This window comes from Passer montanus, unplaced genomic scaffold (genome assembly GCF_014805655.1).
Source record: "Passer montanus isolate IOZ18808 unplaced genomic scaffold, ASM1480565v1 scaffold299, whole genome shotgun sequence".
NCBI classification, from domain to species: domain Eukaryota; kingdom Metazoa; phylum Chordata; class Aves; order Passeriformes; family Passeridae; genus Passer; species Passer montanus.
The window spans coordinates 46,802-60,762 of NW_024367696.1; the positions used below are offsets into that span (position 1 = coordinate 46,802).

Below are 13,961 nucleotides of genomic sequence, written 5' to 3' on the forward strand. Positions count from 1 at the left end.
TTGGTTTGGTGCCAGTCCAGTCCCAGTTTTCCAGGGCTGTAAATCCTTGTGGGTCAGGTGAGGCACAGTTTGGTGCCAGTCCATTCCCAGTTTTCCAGGGCTGTAAATCCCTGTGGGTGTGGTGGGCACAGTTTGGTGCCAGCACAGTCCCGGTTTTGCAGAGCTGTAAATCTCTGTGGGTCAGGTGAGGGTTGGTGGGCACAGTTGGGTTTGGTGCCAGTCCTGTCCCAGTTTTCCAGAGCTCTAAATCCCTGTGGGTGTGGTGGGCACGGTTTGGTGCCAGTCCATTCCCAGTTTTCCAGGGCTGTAAATCCTTGGGGGTCAGGTGAGGCACAGTTTGCTGCCAGTCCATTCCCAGTTTTCCAGGGCTGTAAATCCTTGGGGGTCAGGTGAGGCACAGTTTGCTGCCAGTCCATTCCCAGTTTTCCAGGGCTGTAAATCCTTGGGGGTCAGGTGAGGCACAGTTTGCTGCCAGTCCATTCCCAGTTTTCCAGGGCTGTAAATCCCTGTGGGTCCGATGGGTGTGGTGGGCACAGTTTGGTGCCAGCCCAGCTCCAGGGGCACCCCAGGGCTGGCCTTTGCAGTCCAGCTAAGGCAGGCTGTGCCCAGCCCGGGGCTGCTGCTCCTCCCTGGGGTCACTCCTCGCTCCTGGCCAGTCCAGGCGTGGCTGAGCTGGACAAATGTCCCCATCCTTGCTCCTTGCAGCTGTCCTGGGGCTGGCTGGGCTCAGCAGGAGATCACCAGGGGGTTGGACAGGGACCGTGGGCTCTGGGCCTGCTCCGTGGGCTGCTTGTGCAGGAGTTCACAGGCTGCCAGCTCCTGCTGAAGGGTGTCCAGCACTTCCAGCAGCTGGGCTTTGCCTTGGGAAAGCAAATTGCAAACATGAGCATTTGAACAAAGTCAGGAAGTTGCAGTTTCACAATCATAACAGGCTCTTTTCTTCATAGGTGCCCTTTCAAGTGGTTATCATAAAAGGTCTAAATTTTGTGACCAAATAAAATGAATTCCTGTCCAAAGAACCACGAGCAAACCTCCTGAGGGTTCAACTACCTTCTCTGGTTTCCTCTTACTTCATCCCCTGCCCACTGAGGTCTCACGTACTTGTGTGAACAGATTATTTCATATCACCATTGCCAACCCAACCCACTTTGGCTTGTCAGAGAAAAATGTTTGATGACAAAGACTGGGAAAGCTGCTGAAGCCTCCCCAGGTGCACAGGCAGACAGTGGGAAGCAGAGAGGATGAGCTGTGTGTGGCAGTGGTGGTGCAGGATGCACAGAGAGCTGCACTTGCTGGAGTTTTGGGGAGCTGAGCTGCTCTTACAAAGGGAGGAGCTTTGAGCAGCGTCCCTTGGTATTATTGTCACTGCTAGTAATGAAGGGATGGAACTTCTTTCAGGCTAAGAACGATTTACAGCTCAGACAAACATCAGTCTCAGGGGCTGTGAGATTTTAGAGGAGCAAGCACTCGGCCATAGCTCAGAGCAGTCACAAGTTCTTTCTTACAAGGCACTGCAGAACTTTCCAATGCACAGCTGGCACAGGGTTGATTTTGCTTTTCTAACCCATCACCTTTACTCACTTCTGCTGCACTGCGGATACTTTTGTCCAATGGCTTCTGTCTCACTTGCACAGAACTGCTTCTGTTAGAACTTCTGAACTCTCAGCTCACTCCACACAACCCCACCCCTACACTACAAACCCTTCACCATCTTATCAGTGTAGTTCCTTACTTATTTAAAGCATATTCTTACAACTATAGAAACAAGAGTTCATTATTTTTCTGCTTAATATCTGTATATTGTATTTTTACATCAATCCAAACTCCTTCTAAGGTTGCAAATCAAACCCTTCAGTATCTGTGGAAGTTTCTATTTTTCCAATTCCCACACCTCGGGTGTCCCTGTGCAGGATAATTGGCAGCACCTTCTGGACACTGTGCTGTGGATCCAAAAAGTCTTCTCATCTGTTCTCCCAGGAGAACATCAAACCCATGGTTCAGCTGGGCTTTCTCTCTGTACTGGTGTCTCCTGGAGCCTACAAAAGTCTGGTTTTGCCCTCTTTTCTCTGCTTCCTCTGCAGCTGAAGAGCTCAGCTTGGCTCTGGGCTGCCTGTGCCCTGGATTGCAGGGCACAAGGAAAAACAGCCTTTGAAACTGCAAACCCCAAAGGTTCCCGTGCTGTTCTCCCTAAATCCCTGTAAATAATACTCTCCAAACTGAGCCCCCAGGCCACATCTGGTCTTTTCTAATGTAGTCTTTGACTGCTGCCTGCCTATTAAAGCCCCTGGAGCCATGTTCCTGGGACAGGATGTTCATTCCTTGGAGGGGAGCACAAATGCTCTGCTAATAGAACAAAGCAATCAAAGCAAAACCCCGAGGTCGTGATCCCTGCGCGGCTCCTGCAAAGGCAGCTCCGGACCATGGACAGGGACAGGAGCTTGCAAGTTTAGAGGAGTCCAGGTTTGAGCTGGTTTCTGCAGAGAACTGTTCTGATGGGTAAATCTTGTGTTGCAGAGAGGAACACCAAACACTGGGCTAGCAATCCTGAGAAACAGCTGCATTACATATTTGGTCATTTCTCCACTTTCTCCTATCAATAAAACCCTAAAAACATTTGTAGGATACTGAATTATCCCCCAAAGGCCAAATTTTAATTAAAATTTAACTAAAAAAACACCCTTGGTGTGGTTTTGATGCACCACGGATTAGAAAGCATCCCTTTCTATAGGTATTCTTCTTGCAAACTACCTCCTTCTCTCCAGCCTGTACCCAGGATCTGAAATATCCTTTTCCTACCCAGTGTTTGTCTCAGAAGGACACTTTTCATGCTTCTTGGTCTTTAGATGTGATTTCTTACCAGGCTGGGGGTCACGGCAGGATTCCAAAGTGCTCAGCAGGATTTTCCCCAGGGCTCGCTTTGATATGTTCTTTAAAAAACAAAACAAAATTATGACACAAATGTGTCCTTCACCAGTTTACAGACGTGCACATAACCTGTGTGCAGGGTATTTGCATTTGGAAACTAAACCAAAATGACACTGAATCCTGATTAACACAAGACTTGATGTTTGCTTTATTTTCAAGCATTTGATTTTAGACCCTGCTCAGACAGTTTGTAGGGGGGGTTCTAATTCCTTAATATGGCTGTGGAAAGAGAAATAAAAATTATTCAGCAGGAAATACAGAATTTTCTAGAGCTTGTGCCTAAACAACTGTAGGTGGCAAGGAGGGTAAGCAGAACAAAACCTCTTTGTTCTCAGCCAGGTCTGTGGGAAGGTGAACTGGACCTTGTGGTGTTATTTTAGGAAGGGTCTTCTCAGACCCAGCTGAAGGACAGAGCAAATGTCCCGTGGCAGGGCTGGATCTGAGATGTAATAAACATTAGCCAAAGTGAGAGCACTGTAAAAACTACTCAGGATTTGGATGGTCTCTCTCAGTGGTGGTTTTACGTATGAAATCTGGTGGGACATTACATAATTGTGCCTGGGAAAGCAAACTGTCCTCATTTTCTGTCAAGACACTGGTGTGCTTTCTGGGAGATGGTCTTGCAATCAGTTTAATTAGCCCTGAGTATCTGCAGGGACAGGTTGTTCTTGCTAAAACTTCAAGAAGTGGGAGTGGAAGGGAGCAATTCTGGGGGAAGATGCTGTTACCTCCAGGCAGAGCCGGCCCTGCTCCCTGCCTGGAGCCTCTTCCATCTGCTTGGCTGCCCCAGTGGGGACTGGGGCAGAGTGGGAAGCAGTGTGAGGCTTTCAGCAGCACTGTGTGAGGTTTGATTAGTCCTGACAGGATGTGTGTGTGCCTTTGGGCAGTCACCGCTCGGTGGAAGGTTCTGTTGCAATGAGATATTTCAGACATGAGGGTGAATGTGCTGGGGAGGTGACACCTAAACCCACAGGTTCTGATGGGTAAGGTCTCTTTTGTCTTGGGTATATCCCATCAGGGATTTAGGGGATTCTTGTTAAACTCCCCTGGCAGTTTTATCTCTTTAATGCTGACTCAGAGTTACACTAGCATGCAGTTAAACAAAGGTCCTGTTCTAGAAGGAAAAATACATGTTCTGGAATCTTCCTGATTGCTCACTCCTCTGTTTTCCTTGTTTGCCCTCAATTTTGGTTTAGAGGGTAATGAGCTTGAAGATGCAGCTCCAAGGAGACCTCTAGGCTTTTAGAAAGCCAGACAAAGGGGTCTGAAAGCTTTCTGCAATCACCAGGCAGTTCCCAGGGCACACACCTGTAAAATCCTGTCCTGCTGTAAAGGATTTTGTGCTTCTCAGAAGAGATGAACATATTCTCAGTTTGGAAGGGACTACAAACCCCAGTTTTCATTCCAGGACTGCTTTCTCACCATACCAAGTCTCGGAGTTGTTGGAGAAGCTGCAGAACATCCAGGAGCTTCTCTTCCACCAGGGACAGCCGAACCCTCTCTGTCTCCAGCATCTGCAGCTCCATCTTCAGCACTTCTGCCTCCTCCACCTTCTGCTGCAGCTCCCCGAGCCAGGGGCCTTTCATCTGCACAAAACACAGCAAACTGAAGGCACTGGAGCTTTTCTTTTCTTGCCCAAGGATTGCAAAGCTGAGTTTCCCCCCTTTTGTGGTCAATGGGGCTCACTCCAGAAGATTCCCTTGAAGGGAAGTCCATTTCATTAATGTGCTACATAAAGAGATATCAGGGTTTGTTAGGAAATCAGAGCTTTGCTCTTGTGCACAATGGAAGTTCATTCATCACTGTAGTGCAGGCAGCTCATTCAGGAATTTTAAATATTACATTTATTATATATTTTATACTTAAATGCTAGCATTGCTATGTCAGCCTTCTCCCCTTTTGCATTCTTGTTGTCCTCTATAGAGCAAAACTAATTTGTGTGCCCTCAGCACAATCATCTCTGTCTTGCAGCTCCTACCTAGCAATAATCTGTTCATTCAGTGAGACAGGAAGATCTCTCTGTCCCTGGTGCAGTGGGAACCAGGTGAGGAACACCAAGAGCAACAACCTCTCCACTGTTTCTCCTTGCTTTTCTCCAGATGTTGGGATTAACTTTTCTTTTGACCCTGCATGGCTGTTCATAAACTAATTGCCTTTTTAATTAAGCTGGCAGCTTGCATGCAAGCTCATATAGAAAATAATTGGCATTTCTTTGTAACACTACACTCAGCACCATAACACTTTATTTTTAGACTTTACTCATGTTCTCCCCATCTATCACCCCCAGGTCACCACCCTGTCTTCAGGAGGAGCTATTTATAAGTGTTTGCCTGTTGGAAAGTAGAACTTTCTAGACATGACAAATCTCAGAACTCTCTCAAACTCTGGTTTTACAAGCCTCAGGCTGCAGCAATTATTAATCAGTATTTGAGAGTGCTGCCCTTCACATGCATGCTGAGGCTCTTGCTTGTTAGCCTTGTTATTTGTCTGATTTTCCACACTGAGCAGGTACAAACAGAAGCATATACAGGCATGTGTAAGGCACTTTTGTCAGCCTCAGAGAAAGTCTTGGTGGTTTATTTATTAAGCCAATATATTTATTTGCAAGGTGCTCGAGAGAGAGAATTTCTCAGTCTTCCTATTTGCTTTGTGTTGATTACAAGGAGAGTCACCTTTTTGACAGGAATTTTTTGCTACTTGTCTGTTTTGTAGCAGCAAATTCCTCCCCTATAACTGCTGGCTAATATAAAAGGGCTTAAGAATAAATCTCCTAACAGGCTCAACATGATTCATCCCACTGCTATTTAATTTATGTCACAGTGAGTTGGCACGATGTCTTCTTCACCTCCCTGCTTGCCTCTAAAGCAACATTTTTCTTCTGGAATTTTGTATTAATCTGTTGATAATGGTGCTTTTCCAGACAAGCTGCACAGAACTAATATCCATCAGCAGAGATGAAAAAGGGGGCAGTATGGTGCTGCAAAAGAAGATGAGCACCTCAGAACAGGAAAAAAAGGAGAAGAAAACTGGCACTACCTGCAGGTATTTTCTTCCCCTGTAGACTGATGCTAAGCAGTAGAGAAGGAATTTTCATATTTCTCTAGAGAACATTGCAAGGATAAATTGCCATTGAATGCTGCAAATTGTGTAAGGCAGAAACAGGATTTTATTCTGCTTTTATTTTGTTCGCCTAATAAGTAAACTCTTTCATTTAATTTACTCAAGGGAGAAAATTATATGAAACACTGTTAAAACACAAAGGATGGCAACATATGAAGAAGCTGAATACCCTCACTTTAAATATTTCACTGATTCACATAATCCTTCCAGAACCACTGAAATCTTTCTGCTCTGTTTAAAGATGGGGTATAAAATACTGAACAAGCACAGGAGAAAGCAGATGAGGGCAATGCACTATTTTTTTTTCATAGAAGGATTGCTGGCACTTCTGTGCCCATCAGGGGCTGAACTCTGCAGAATTTAAATAGTGAGCTCACAAGGACTGCTGGGATACAGTACTGGGGCTTTAAATAATGTGGTTATAACCTCTGCTCAAGGGTAGCTGGACATGCTGCTAACCTGAGAACTAATTTTATTCATATTTTATTATATTATTGATATATTAGATTGATATATTGTATTTATGATATAAATATGTCTGTCTAAGCCCAAGAAAAAGAGTAAATGGGATAATTTACTGCAAAACAGGGAGTCTCAGCTAGCCTGAGAGATTTATTGAAAGTTATTCTGCTCCCAGAGGTGTTGGATGCCTTAGGATATGGGGAGTGCTTCATCCACAGCTGGAGAACCTCAGTAAATCAAGGACAGTATTTGAAGGGCCTGGGGTACCTCTCATCTTCCAAAGGTAGATTTGGGTAGGAAACAGAGTAGAAATGCAGGTGTTGGAGGAAAGCAGGAGATGTGTGAGCTGACAAACTACAGCACAACGAGAAGCATCAGCAACAGAGAGCAGAATGGCCAGAATAAAATACAAACACACATAGACGAAGCTCCCCAAAGGTGCATAAACAACTCTTTCACACTCTCCTTGGCACCTCTTACCTCTTCCATGCTTGCTTCCAGTTTTTTCTCTTGGTGGCCCTTGAGTTCTGGCTGCCCTGTGAGGGGGCAGATTCTCCCCAAGGGCTCCACAGGGTCCTTCCCGTCACTGCTGCTGGTCTCCAGGTAGGACAGCAGCTTTCTCCAGGTCTTTTCATCACATCTACACACATCATTAAGAGAAAAGAGTTAGTGAGACTTCACAATAGAGGTCTGTGTTTGTTAAATCCAGTTTTCCTGTGGAATTCTTGGCAGCACGGGTCACAGATGAGTGTCTGACACTAATGAGGGCTCGGTGGGAATCTCCAGCAGGCTGCTCCCCATGTGCCACACAGGACGGGCAAAAGGCTTCTGACTGCAGCCACAGGTTGTGAAATGATCGATGCAAAGGGCTCAAATGGCATTAATTAACGAATTAAACTTACCCACTGCCACAGCAAGGGAGCTTGGCCAGGATGTCCTTCAGCTGGGGAGCCTGGTCCCCGGGCCCCTTCTCCTCCTCCTCGTCCGAGGCCGCCTGGCCCTCCACGGAGCGGAAGAGCTGCTCCTCTGCTGGGAGACAGGCAGCCCTCAGCAGCACCCCAGCAAGCCCAGCTACACCCCCAGTCTGGGCCAGAACGAGGTGGGAGCCCAAACCCCCAGAGAAACCCCGGCAGGTCCCCAGCATCCCTGGGAAGGGGCTGGGGCAGTGGGTTTTGCACAGGAGGCATTTGCAGAAGTGATGCAAAACCACTACAGGCAGCTGCAGCCAAGATCCTATTGTGAGAGGCTTGAACATTTCAGTGCTCTCTTGTGGGTAACTTGGAGCTGTTTACCTCAACTCCTTTCTTTCCTTAAGGTAAGGATAAATGTGAATGATCAGTTGTTGTATCCTTCAATTTCTGTTCAAGAACACAGTTTTTTTACTTGTTCATCTCTCTGAGTTAGTTTTTCTGCCTAACTAATCCTATTTTACTTGATGGAACACTTTCTTCTGCTTCAGAATATATGACCCCATGATTTATTTGTATGAAAATATTTTGCTAAAAAGCTGTTTGTTCTTGAAATAGTGTAATTTTATGTGGAAACTCTGAGCTGGCGAAGCGTGTGATTTGATAGAAACATTTGTAAAAGCAGGTTTGCTTTCTAAGTCTAACGAGGAGAAGATGCTACAATGTTAATTGTATTTACTTGTCACTATTTTTCACATTCCCAAGCAGCTGCTTGCCAGCTCCACTCAACACACACCTAAAATCCAATTTTTTGTCACAACAAACAGCTCTCCAGCCTGCAGTAAAGGTGCCTTGTAACTCAGAATTACTGTCAGATAAGTGCTTTTGTGGTCTTTGAACTGCATGTGCCCAAAAAAACAAACCACTGCAGGGAAGCCAAAGCGTGCAGTGTTATGGCAACTGTTGGTGCTACATGTGCTAAACAGTTTGGGCTTGTCCAGAGTCACTGGAGCAGCCAGGATGTTTCCAAGGAGCGTGGCTGTGCAGAGTATTAACTGCAAATTGTTTCCTTGGAAATTATTTTTGCTGAGGTTCTGCGTTTTTATTTACAAAGAAATGAAATCTTTATACTTTTTAAGCCAGGAAAAAAAAAGTTTTGGTGGGATGACTCATGTGGAAAAAAGCAGTTTTAAATCACAGCTCTAAGTGATAAGTTCAGTCTTTCATTAAACACAGATTTACGTGGGGAGCGAGGAGTGGAAATGTGGGCTATAAGGCTTTGGGTAGGTCTGGGATTTCAAGACTCTCTAGGACAGGTTTGTGGTACGGTGGTTTAACCTCTCTGGTAGTTTTGCTGCTGCTGGCACTGGAGATGAGAGAGGCCAGGAGTGTGTGGGGCTGGCTGTGGGGCTGGGTCAGTACCGTGCCCGGCGGTGCCCGGCGGTGCCACGGGCACGGCTGCTCCCTCCTCCTGCTGCTGCTGCTGCTTCTGGGGGCTGCTCTGCTGGGCAAGCTGGCATCGCTCCACTTCCCACCTGCAGAAGAGGCCAGAGGGTTGTAGATGAGACAGAGACACTGCAAAGCAACACACTGCATTTCCAGAAGTCTTCAAACCCTGTTTTTATTCTAGCCTGCATGCCTTTTCTACATTCTTACAAAGCTCTTAAGCTTACACTTTACTCACTGGTCACAAAAGAAAAGCAAAATGCTCATTGGAATAGGCAGTTGCAGGTTTCTCTTATTTATCCTTCTTTCTTTCTTGTTTTCTATGTCAATGACCTTGGTAGAAAATTCTTTCAGGGGTAAACATGGATCCTGTTACCAAACTTCTTGATGGCTCACAGAGGTCACTGTAAAACCTCTTCCACACCAGAGTGAGGTTGGTGTGCAGGAAATTTGGAACACCAAGATGGCTTTGGTGGGATGCAGCTGCTGGGACTGGCTGAAGAACGGGGCCATCGACCCCAAGGGCTGCCTGAGGTCCTGAGACAACCAGAGGAAGGTGGATTTCAGCTGTCCTGTGATAAGAAGACCTGAACAGTGCCTGTAACGTTTAGGTCAGGTCAAAGACCTCTAGGAAACATCTGTGGAGTAGTCACTGTAACCACAGGTACCTGCACCCAGTCCCGTGGGCTGAGACATGTCAGGGATCTGGATCCATGTCTTGTGAGCGCTGGGATGAAGCAGAGTCAGAGCCTGAGCAGTCAAAAAGAATGATCCAGGAATGGTGGCACACCTGGAAATCAGGGACTTGCAGGTGAGCAGTATCTCAGAATGGGTGTCAGCATTGCTGACAGCCTCCTTTGGGATTGTCTTTGTCTGAGAGGACATCACACTTGTGTGTTTTAAAGGAACGGCTTCCAAGGGATGGGACACAGATCAAATAATGTAACTGAGGAATAGGAGTCCTCAAAGGTGGCAAATTCCCTCAAAATTCTTCTGTAGGTTAGTTTTGGTCTGGTGAATATTGAATATTTCCTTTATTTAACACATTAAATAGCAAAAATGAGAGCTAAACCACTCAGCAGGTGGGTCCTGCTGACACAAGCTGTATAACGTGAGCTTTCTGTACAAATCTTGTGCTTCCTGCCAGCAGATCCAGCTGCAGCTGGGAGGGGCCTTTGGCTGCAGGGACAGAGCAGCTGAGGCCACGCTGGCCACCAGAATTGCAGAGCTTTTGTTTAACTCAGCTGCTCCTGAGGAGCCACACCAATGGTAGCTCCCTTATTGCCTGTAAACTGCAAGGAGTAAACAAGATCATGAATTTAACCACAGAAGTCGCTGTTTGTAAACAGCTGTAGGGGAGAAGCTGAGCTCAACCTTGCTGAGAAGCCAGCACCTGCTCTACCCCCTTGAGCAGAGCTGACTGCATTAAAAACTAACAACTTCATTTGCAATTCATGGTGTTATTCAGCTCAGCAACAACTGGATTTCCCATAAAGCCAAGGGAACAGCAATCCCCAGAAAGGAGCCTGGACAGTCATCAGTTCTGGAAAAAATAATTCTGGAGTGGTGCACAAATAAAATGCACTGTAAAGCCTGGATATTCAGAGTGGTGGCTCTGAGAAGTATCACAGAGCTTCAGAGTTCTGGACAGCAGCTGGGGGATATTCCCTTCATAGGGATACTGCATTTTACTTTCCTGCAATGTGCTGATTTTCTGGTACTCTACAGGAATTCTTTACAATTTCTTGAGCACCATAGTTGGTGCAGAGCAGACTGTTTTCAGTTTTGAGCTGCACTATAATTTAGATTGCTTGGGTTTCAAATTCTAGAGTAGGTTCACATAACACAGATGCTGATATTTCAGTGCATATTTATTGCAGTGGTTAAGATCTTAAGGTAAAACTTGGACAATTTTCAAGTATCATGGAAATCTCTTCCAGCAGGTGTGGGTGAAGGGGATTCAAGGAGGAGCTGGAAGCTTCTCAAACACAGGTTTAATTCTTTCCTCATTGCTATTCATACAGCATCAAATGGGTCTCCATAAATGAGAAGCAGAGTGAATAAACAGCACATTTGTTTGGGGCAAAGATCAGAGGGGGAAGCGGCGCTGGAGGTGCCTGGGAAGGTTTGTGTGGGGTGAGCGTGGCAAGGCTTCCATGGAGACAGGGAAACAGCCCCCATTCATCCCAGAGCCTTTGTCCCCAGCATAATGGGCAGCAGCACTGCAGAGGGGAGAGTTTGCAAAGTACTGGACCTCAAAGTAATGCCCATGACTAATTGGCTTTTAATTGGCTCTGCTGTATTGTTATGGTAACATGGAGCTGCAGGAAAACCCACCTGCTTCTGGTGCTGAGCAAATCTTGGGCCTGAATAATTCCTGACTGATCGGAAAATAACTCTGAGGAATTATTAACTTGTCATTCACAGACCTTTAACTCGTCTCTTTTAGAGACTTCCTTGGAGCAGATCAAACAGCTGTGTGTGTACATTGCCCTCAGTGTAGTTATACTCACAGCTACACTTTATTTTCAAAGTGTAGGACTTGTGGTTTTTAACCAAAATGAAGTGTGATTTTTATTTTTGTACTATTTTACCCAAGCTGTCAGAGTTCAGGGAACTCAGAATGGTTTCAGATTTGGCTTACTCCATGTGGGAATTAGAGACTGCAGGTGTACATTTTGGAATGATTTATGACTTTTCATTTACAGCTGAGATTTTGCTTTCTTGCTGGAGCTGTGTGTCTCCACATGAATTTTCTGAATTCATCTGTCTCTGGTTGGTGCTGTGAGCTCCTCCCCAACAGAAATCCTATGAATAAACTTTCTGTGATCAATCCAGATGCTTCACCTCAGCTTTTGAATAGCTAGATCTGTCAGGCATTAAAGATAAATGTTTAAAATCATGACTTTTTAGTGGCTATAATAAAGATCACTAAATATCCTGGCTTTATATGGGCAGTTCTAAAACACAGCTATAACTTCAACTATAATGGTTACAGTTCTGGGAGGTTTCCAGTTCTTGGCTGATGATTTTCATTTTCTTGCCAAAATCTCCAGCCTCTAGAAAAAAAATAATTGAAGTGATGGCTGTGTGTTTTCTTGCAAACCTTTCCATCTCCCTGCATGCTGGACATGAGCAGGCAAATGCTGGGATGGTGCTGTCACACACAGCAGGGCTGTGCCTTGCTGTCCTTCCTGTGGCGGCTTTGAGCACTTTGGAGACAGCACCAACCTTTGTGCACACATTATGAAATGCCATTGTTTGAGGTCTGCTTTTACCCAGCCCACAAGGAACAGCAACAGAGGCATGTGGGAGCAAACACAGCCTCACCCCCACAGCCCGTGCCAGAATTGCCTGGATACATTCTGTTTGCCCTTCCTGCTTTTCAAACTCGCATTTTCAGAATTCTGTCTCTCCTGGTGTCCTGATTTGGATTTTACAGAAAGATGCTTGAGAGCCTACAATCAAAAATAACTAAAATCCTGTGGTGTTCTGAGCACTGACAGCTCTAACCAAGGCACTTGACATAAATCATTGAGGCCAGGGAAAGCAGAGCTGTGCTCCTGTGATCATTTCCTTCTGCCATTGCTTGTGTAACAGCCCTCACCCTCGTGTGCTCCTTCACGTAGACGTGTCCTGTTTAATCCCCAGGAATCCTCCCCTTATCTCCTGGGTGCTGCAGTGTACAGCAGTAAAAATCAAATGTCCAGGGGGCCTTTTAGTGTCCTCAGAAGTGTTCTTCCTAACAGACTATTTAACAGCTGGGCAAAGATCCTGCAGAATTCCACTCTGAAAGCTTAAAAATGTGCCAGAGCTCTTTTTGATGTCTGTAAAACTGCAGCTATCCCTGAGTGTGGCACAGACTGAAAGCTCCTACTTACTGGCACGTAAATTCCTTCAGGATTTATTTCAGCACCTCCCACATTTAGAGCCTGGTGGATCTGGCGTGGCAGGAGAGAAAGATGGTTCATTTAACAGCAAACACTGAGCCTTCAGCTGGCTGTGAGTTATTTCTGACCGGGTCTTCCTGAGTTTGGGAAAATCCATCAGGAATGTGTGAAGGAGTAGCTGTGAGCAGCTCTGCATCCAAGCTCCTCGGGAGCTGTGTAAAGGGGTTTTGGTGCCTGCAGGTTCCCCAGGAGAGCTGTGCTGGGGTTTTGTCTGTGCAGAGGGAAAAGGAGGTGCTGGCAGAGCTGAGCTGAGGTGTCAGAGCCAGCAGCTTCCACTCCTCAGATCCTGCATCAGGAAGCAGCAACAATTACCTCACCCTGTTTGCTGCTCTGCAAAAACATCCTCGGAGCTTCAGAGCGCCGCTCTCCACCAGAGACTCTGGAATTCTGCATGTTCCTTTAATCCCAGCTCCCTGCCTGCTATCTTGATACCTTTGGAAAGTTTTACGTTTCCAGGGAGCAGCCTGTCCTTTGCCTTCCTGAAGTACTGTTCTGGTAGGTGACTGAAAAGGAACTCCTGAATTGATTCACAGAACTCAGAATGTTCTGAGTTGAACTCCCAAGGTGCAATCTTAAGTGAATGGCCCATGGTTGGATCAAATCCACAGTCTTGGCATTATTAACACCATGCTCTGACCAACTGAGCCAATCTCAGGGTCAATTATTTTCCTTTGCAAATATTTGTAAGTTATTTGCCACTTTCTAGAGACCAGAAAATGCTTTCTAGTCATTCTGCATGTATTAGGATTCTGCATTTATTAGGATCCTGTGCTTTGGCAGCACTTATAGCAGCTTCTATTTTGTCTTTTGTTGCTGATGTGGTTGAATAAGAAACATTTTGACAGAGGTCAAAAAGCCACTGACAGGAGTGTAATGTGACCATTTTAGCTGCTCCCTGGGTGTAAGAACTGATTCCTGCCAGTGCTCAGCACTCTGGCTCATTTCCCTTCTCCATGGCTGGACCTCTGCTTCTCTCAGCAGCACCTCCCATTTATTTAATGAATCCCAGCCCAAGCAGGTTTGCATTGCATTCATCACCAAATTCACTTAAACTTACACCTAAGTTTAAATTTACAAAAACTCTTTCCTAGCAGAACACTTAAGCAGGTGCATCATTTTAGCCAATTGCGGCATCTCATTGACATAAACC

At 45.8% G+C, this 13,961-nt stretch overlaps 1 protein-coding gene across 2 annotated transcripts in view; it reads right to left on the reverse strand.

Annotated features, from left to right (window-relative positions):
* Window positions 1-449: 449 nt before the first annotated feature.
* The window catches only part of EFCC1 (EF-hand and coiled-coil domain containing 1), a 32,305-nt gene continuing 18,793 nt past the window's right edge, over window positions 450-13,961 (reverse strand). Inside the window, exons 2-7 of one of the 2 annotated variants that reach the window (XM_039714035.1) lie at window positions 8,838-8,950; window positions 7,410-7,533; window positions 6,988-7,147; window positions 4,353-4,511; window positions 2,858-2,927; window positions 450-860 (exon numbers count right to left, since the gene is read on the reverse strand). In XM_039714035.1, coding sequence (XP_039569969.1) covers window positions 727-860; window positions 2,858-2,927; window positions 4,353-4,511; window positions 6,988-7,147; window positions 7,410-7,533; window positions 8,838-8,950 — 760 coding nt within the window. In that variant the 3' untranslated portion in view covers window positions 450-726. Of the gene's footprint in view, window positions 861-2,857; window positions 2,928-4,352; window positions 4,512-6,987; window positions 7,148-7,409; window positions 7,537-8,837; window positions 8,951-13,961 lie in introns of both variants that reach the window. The other variant, XM_039714034.1, reaches the window with a different exon arrangement.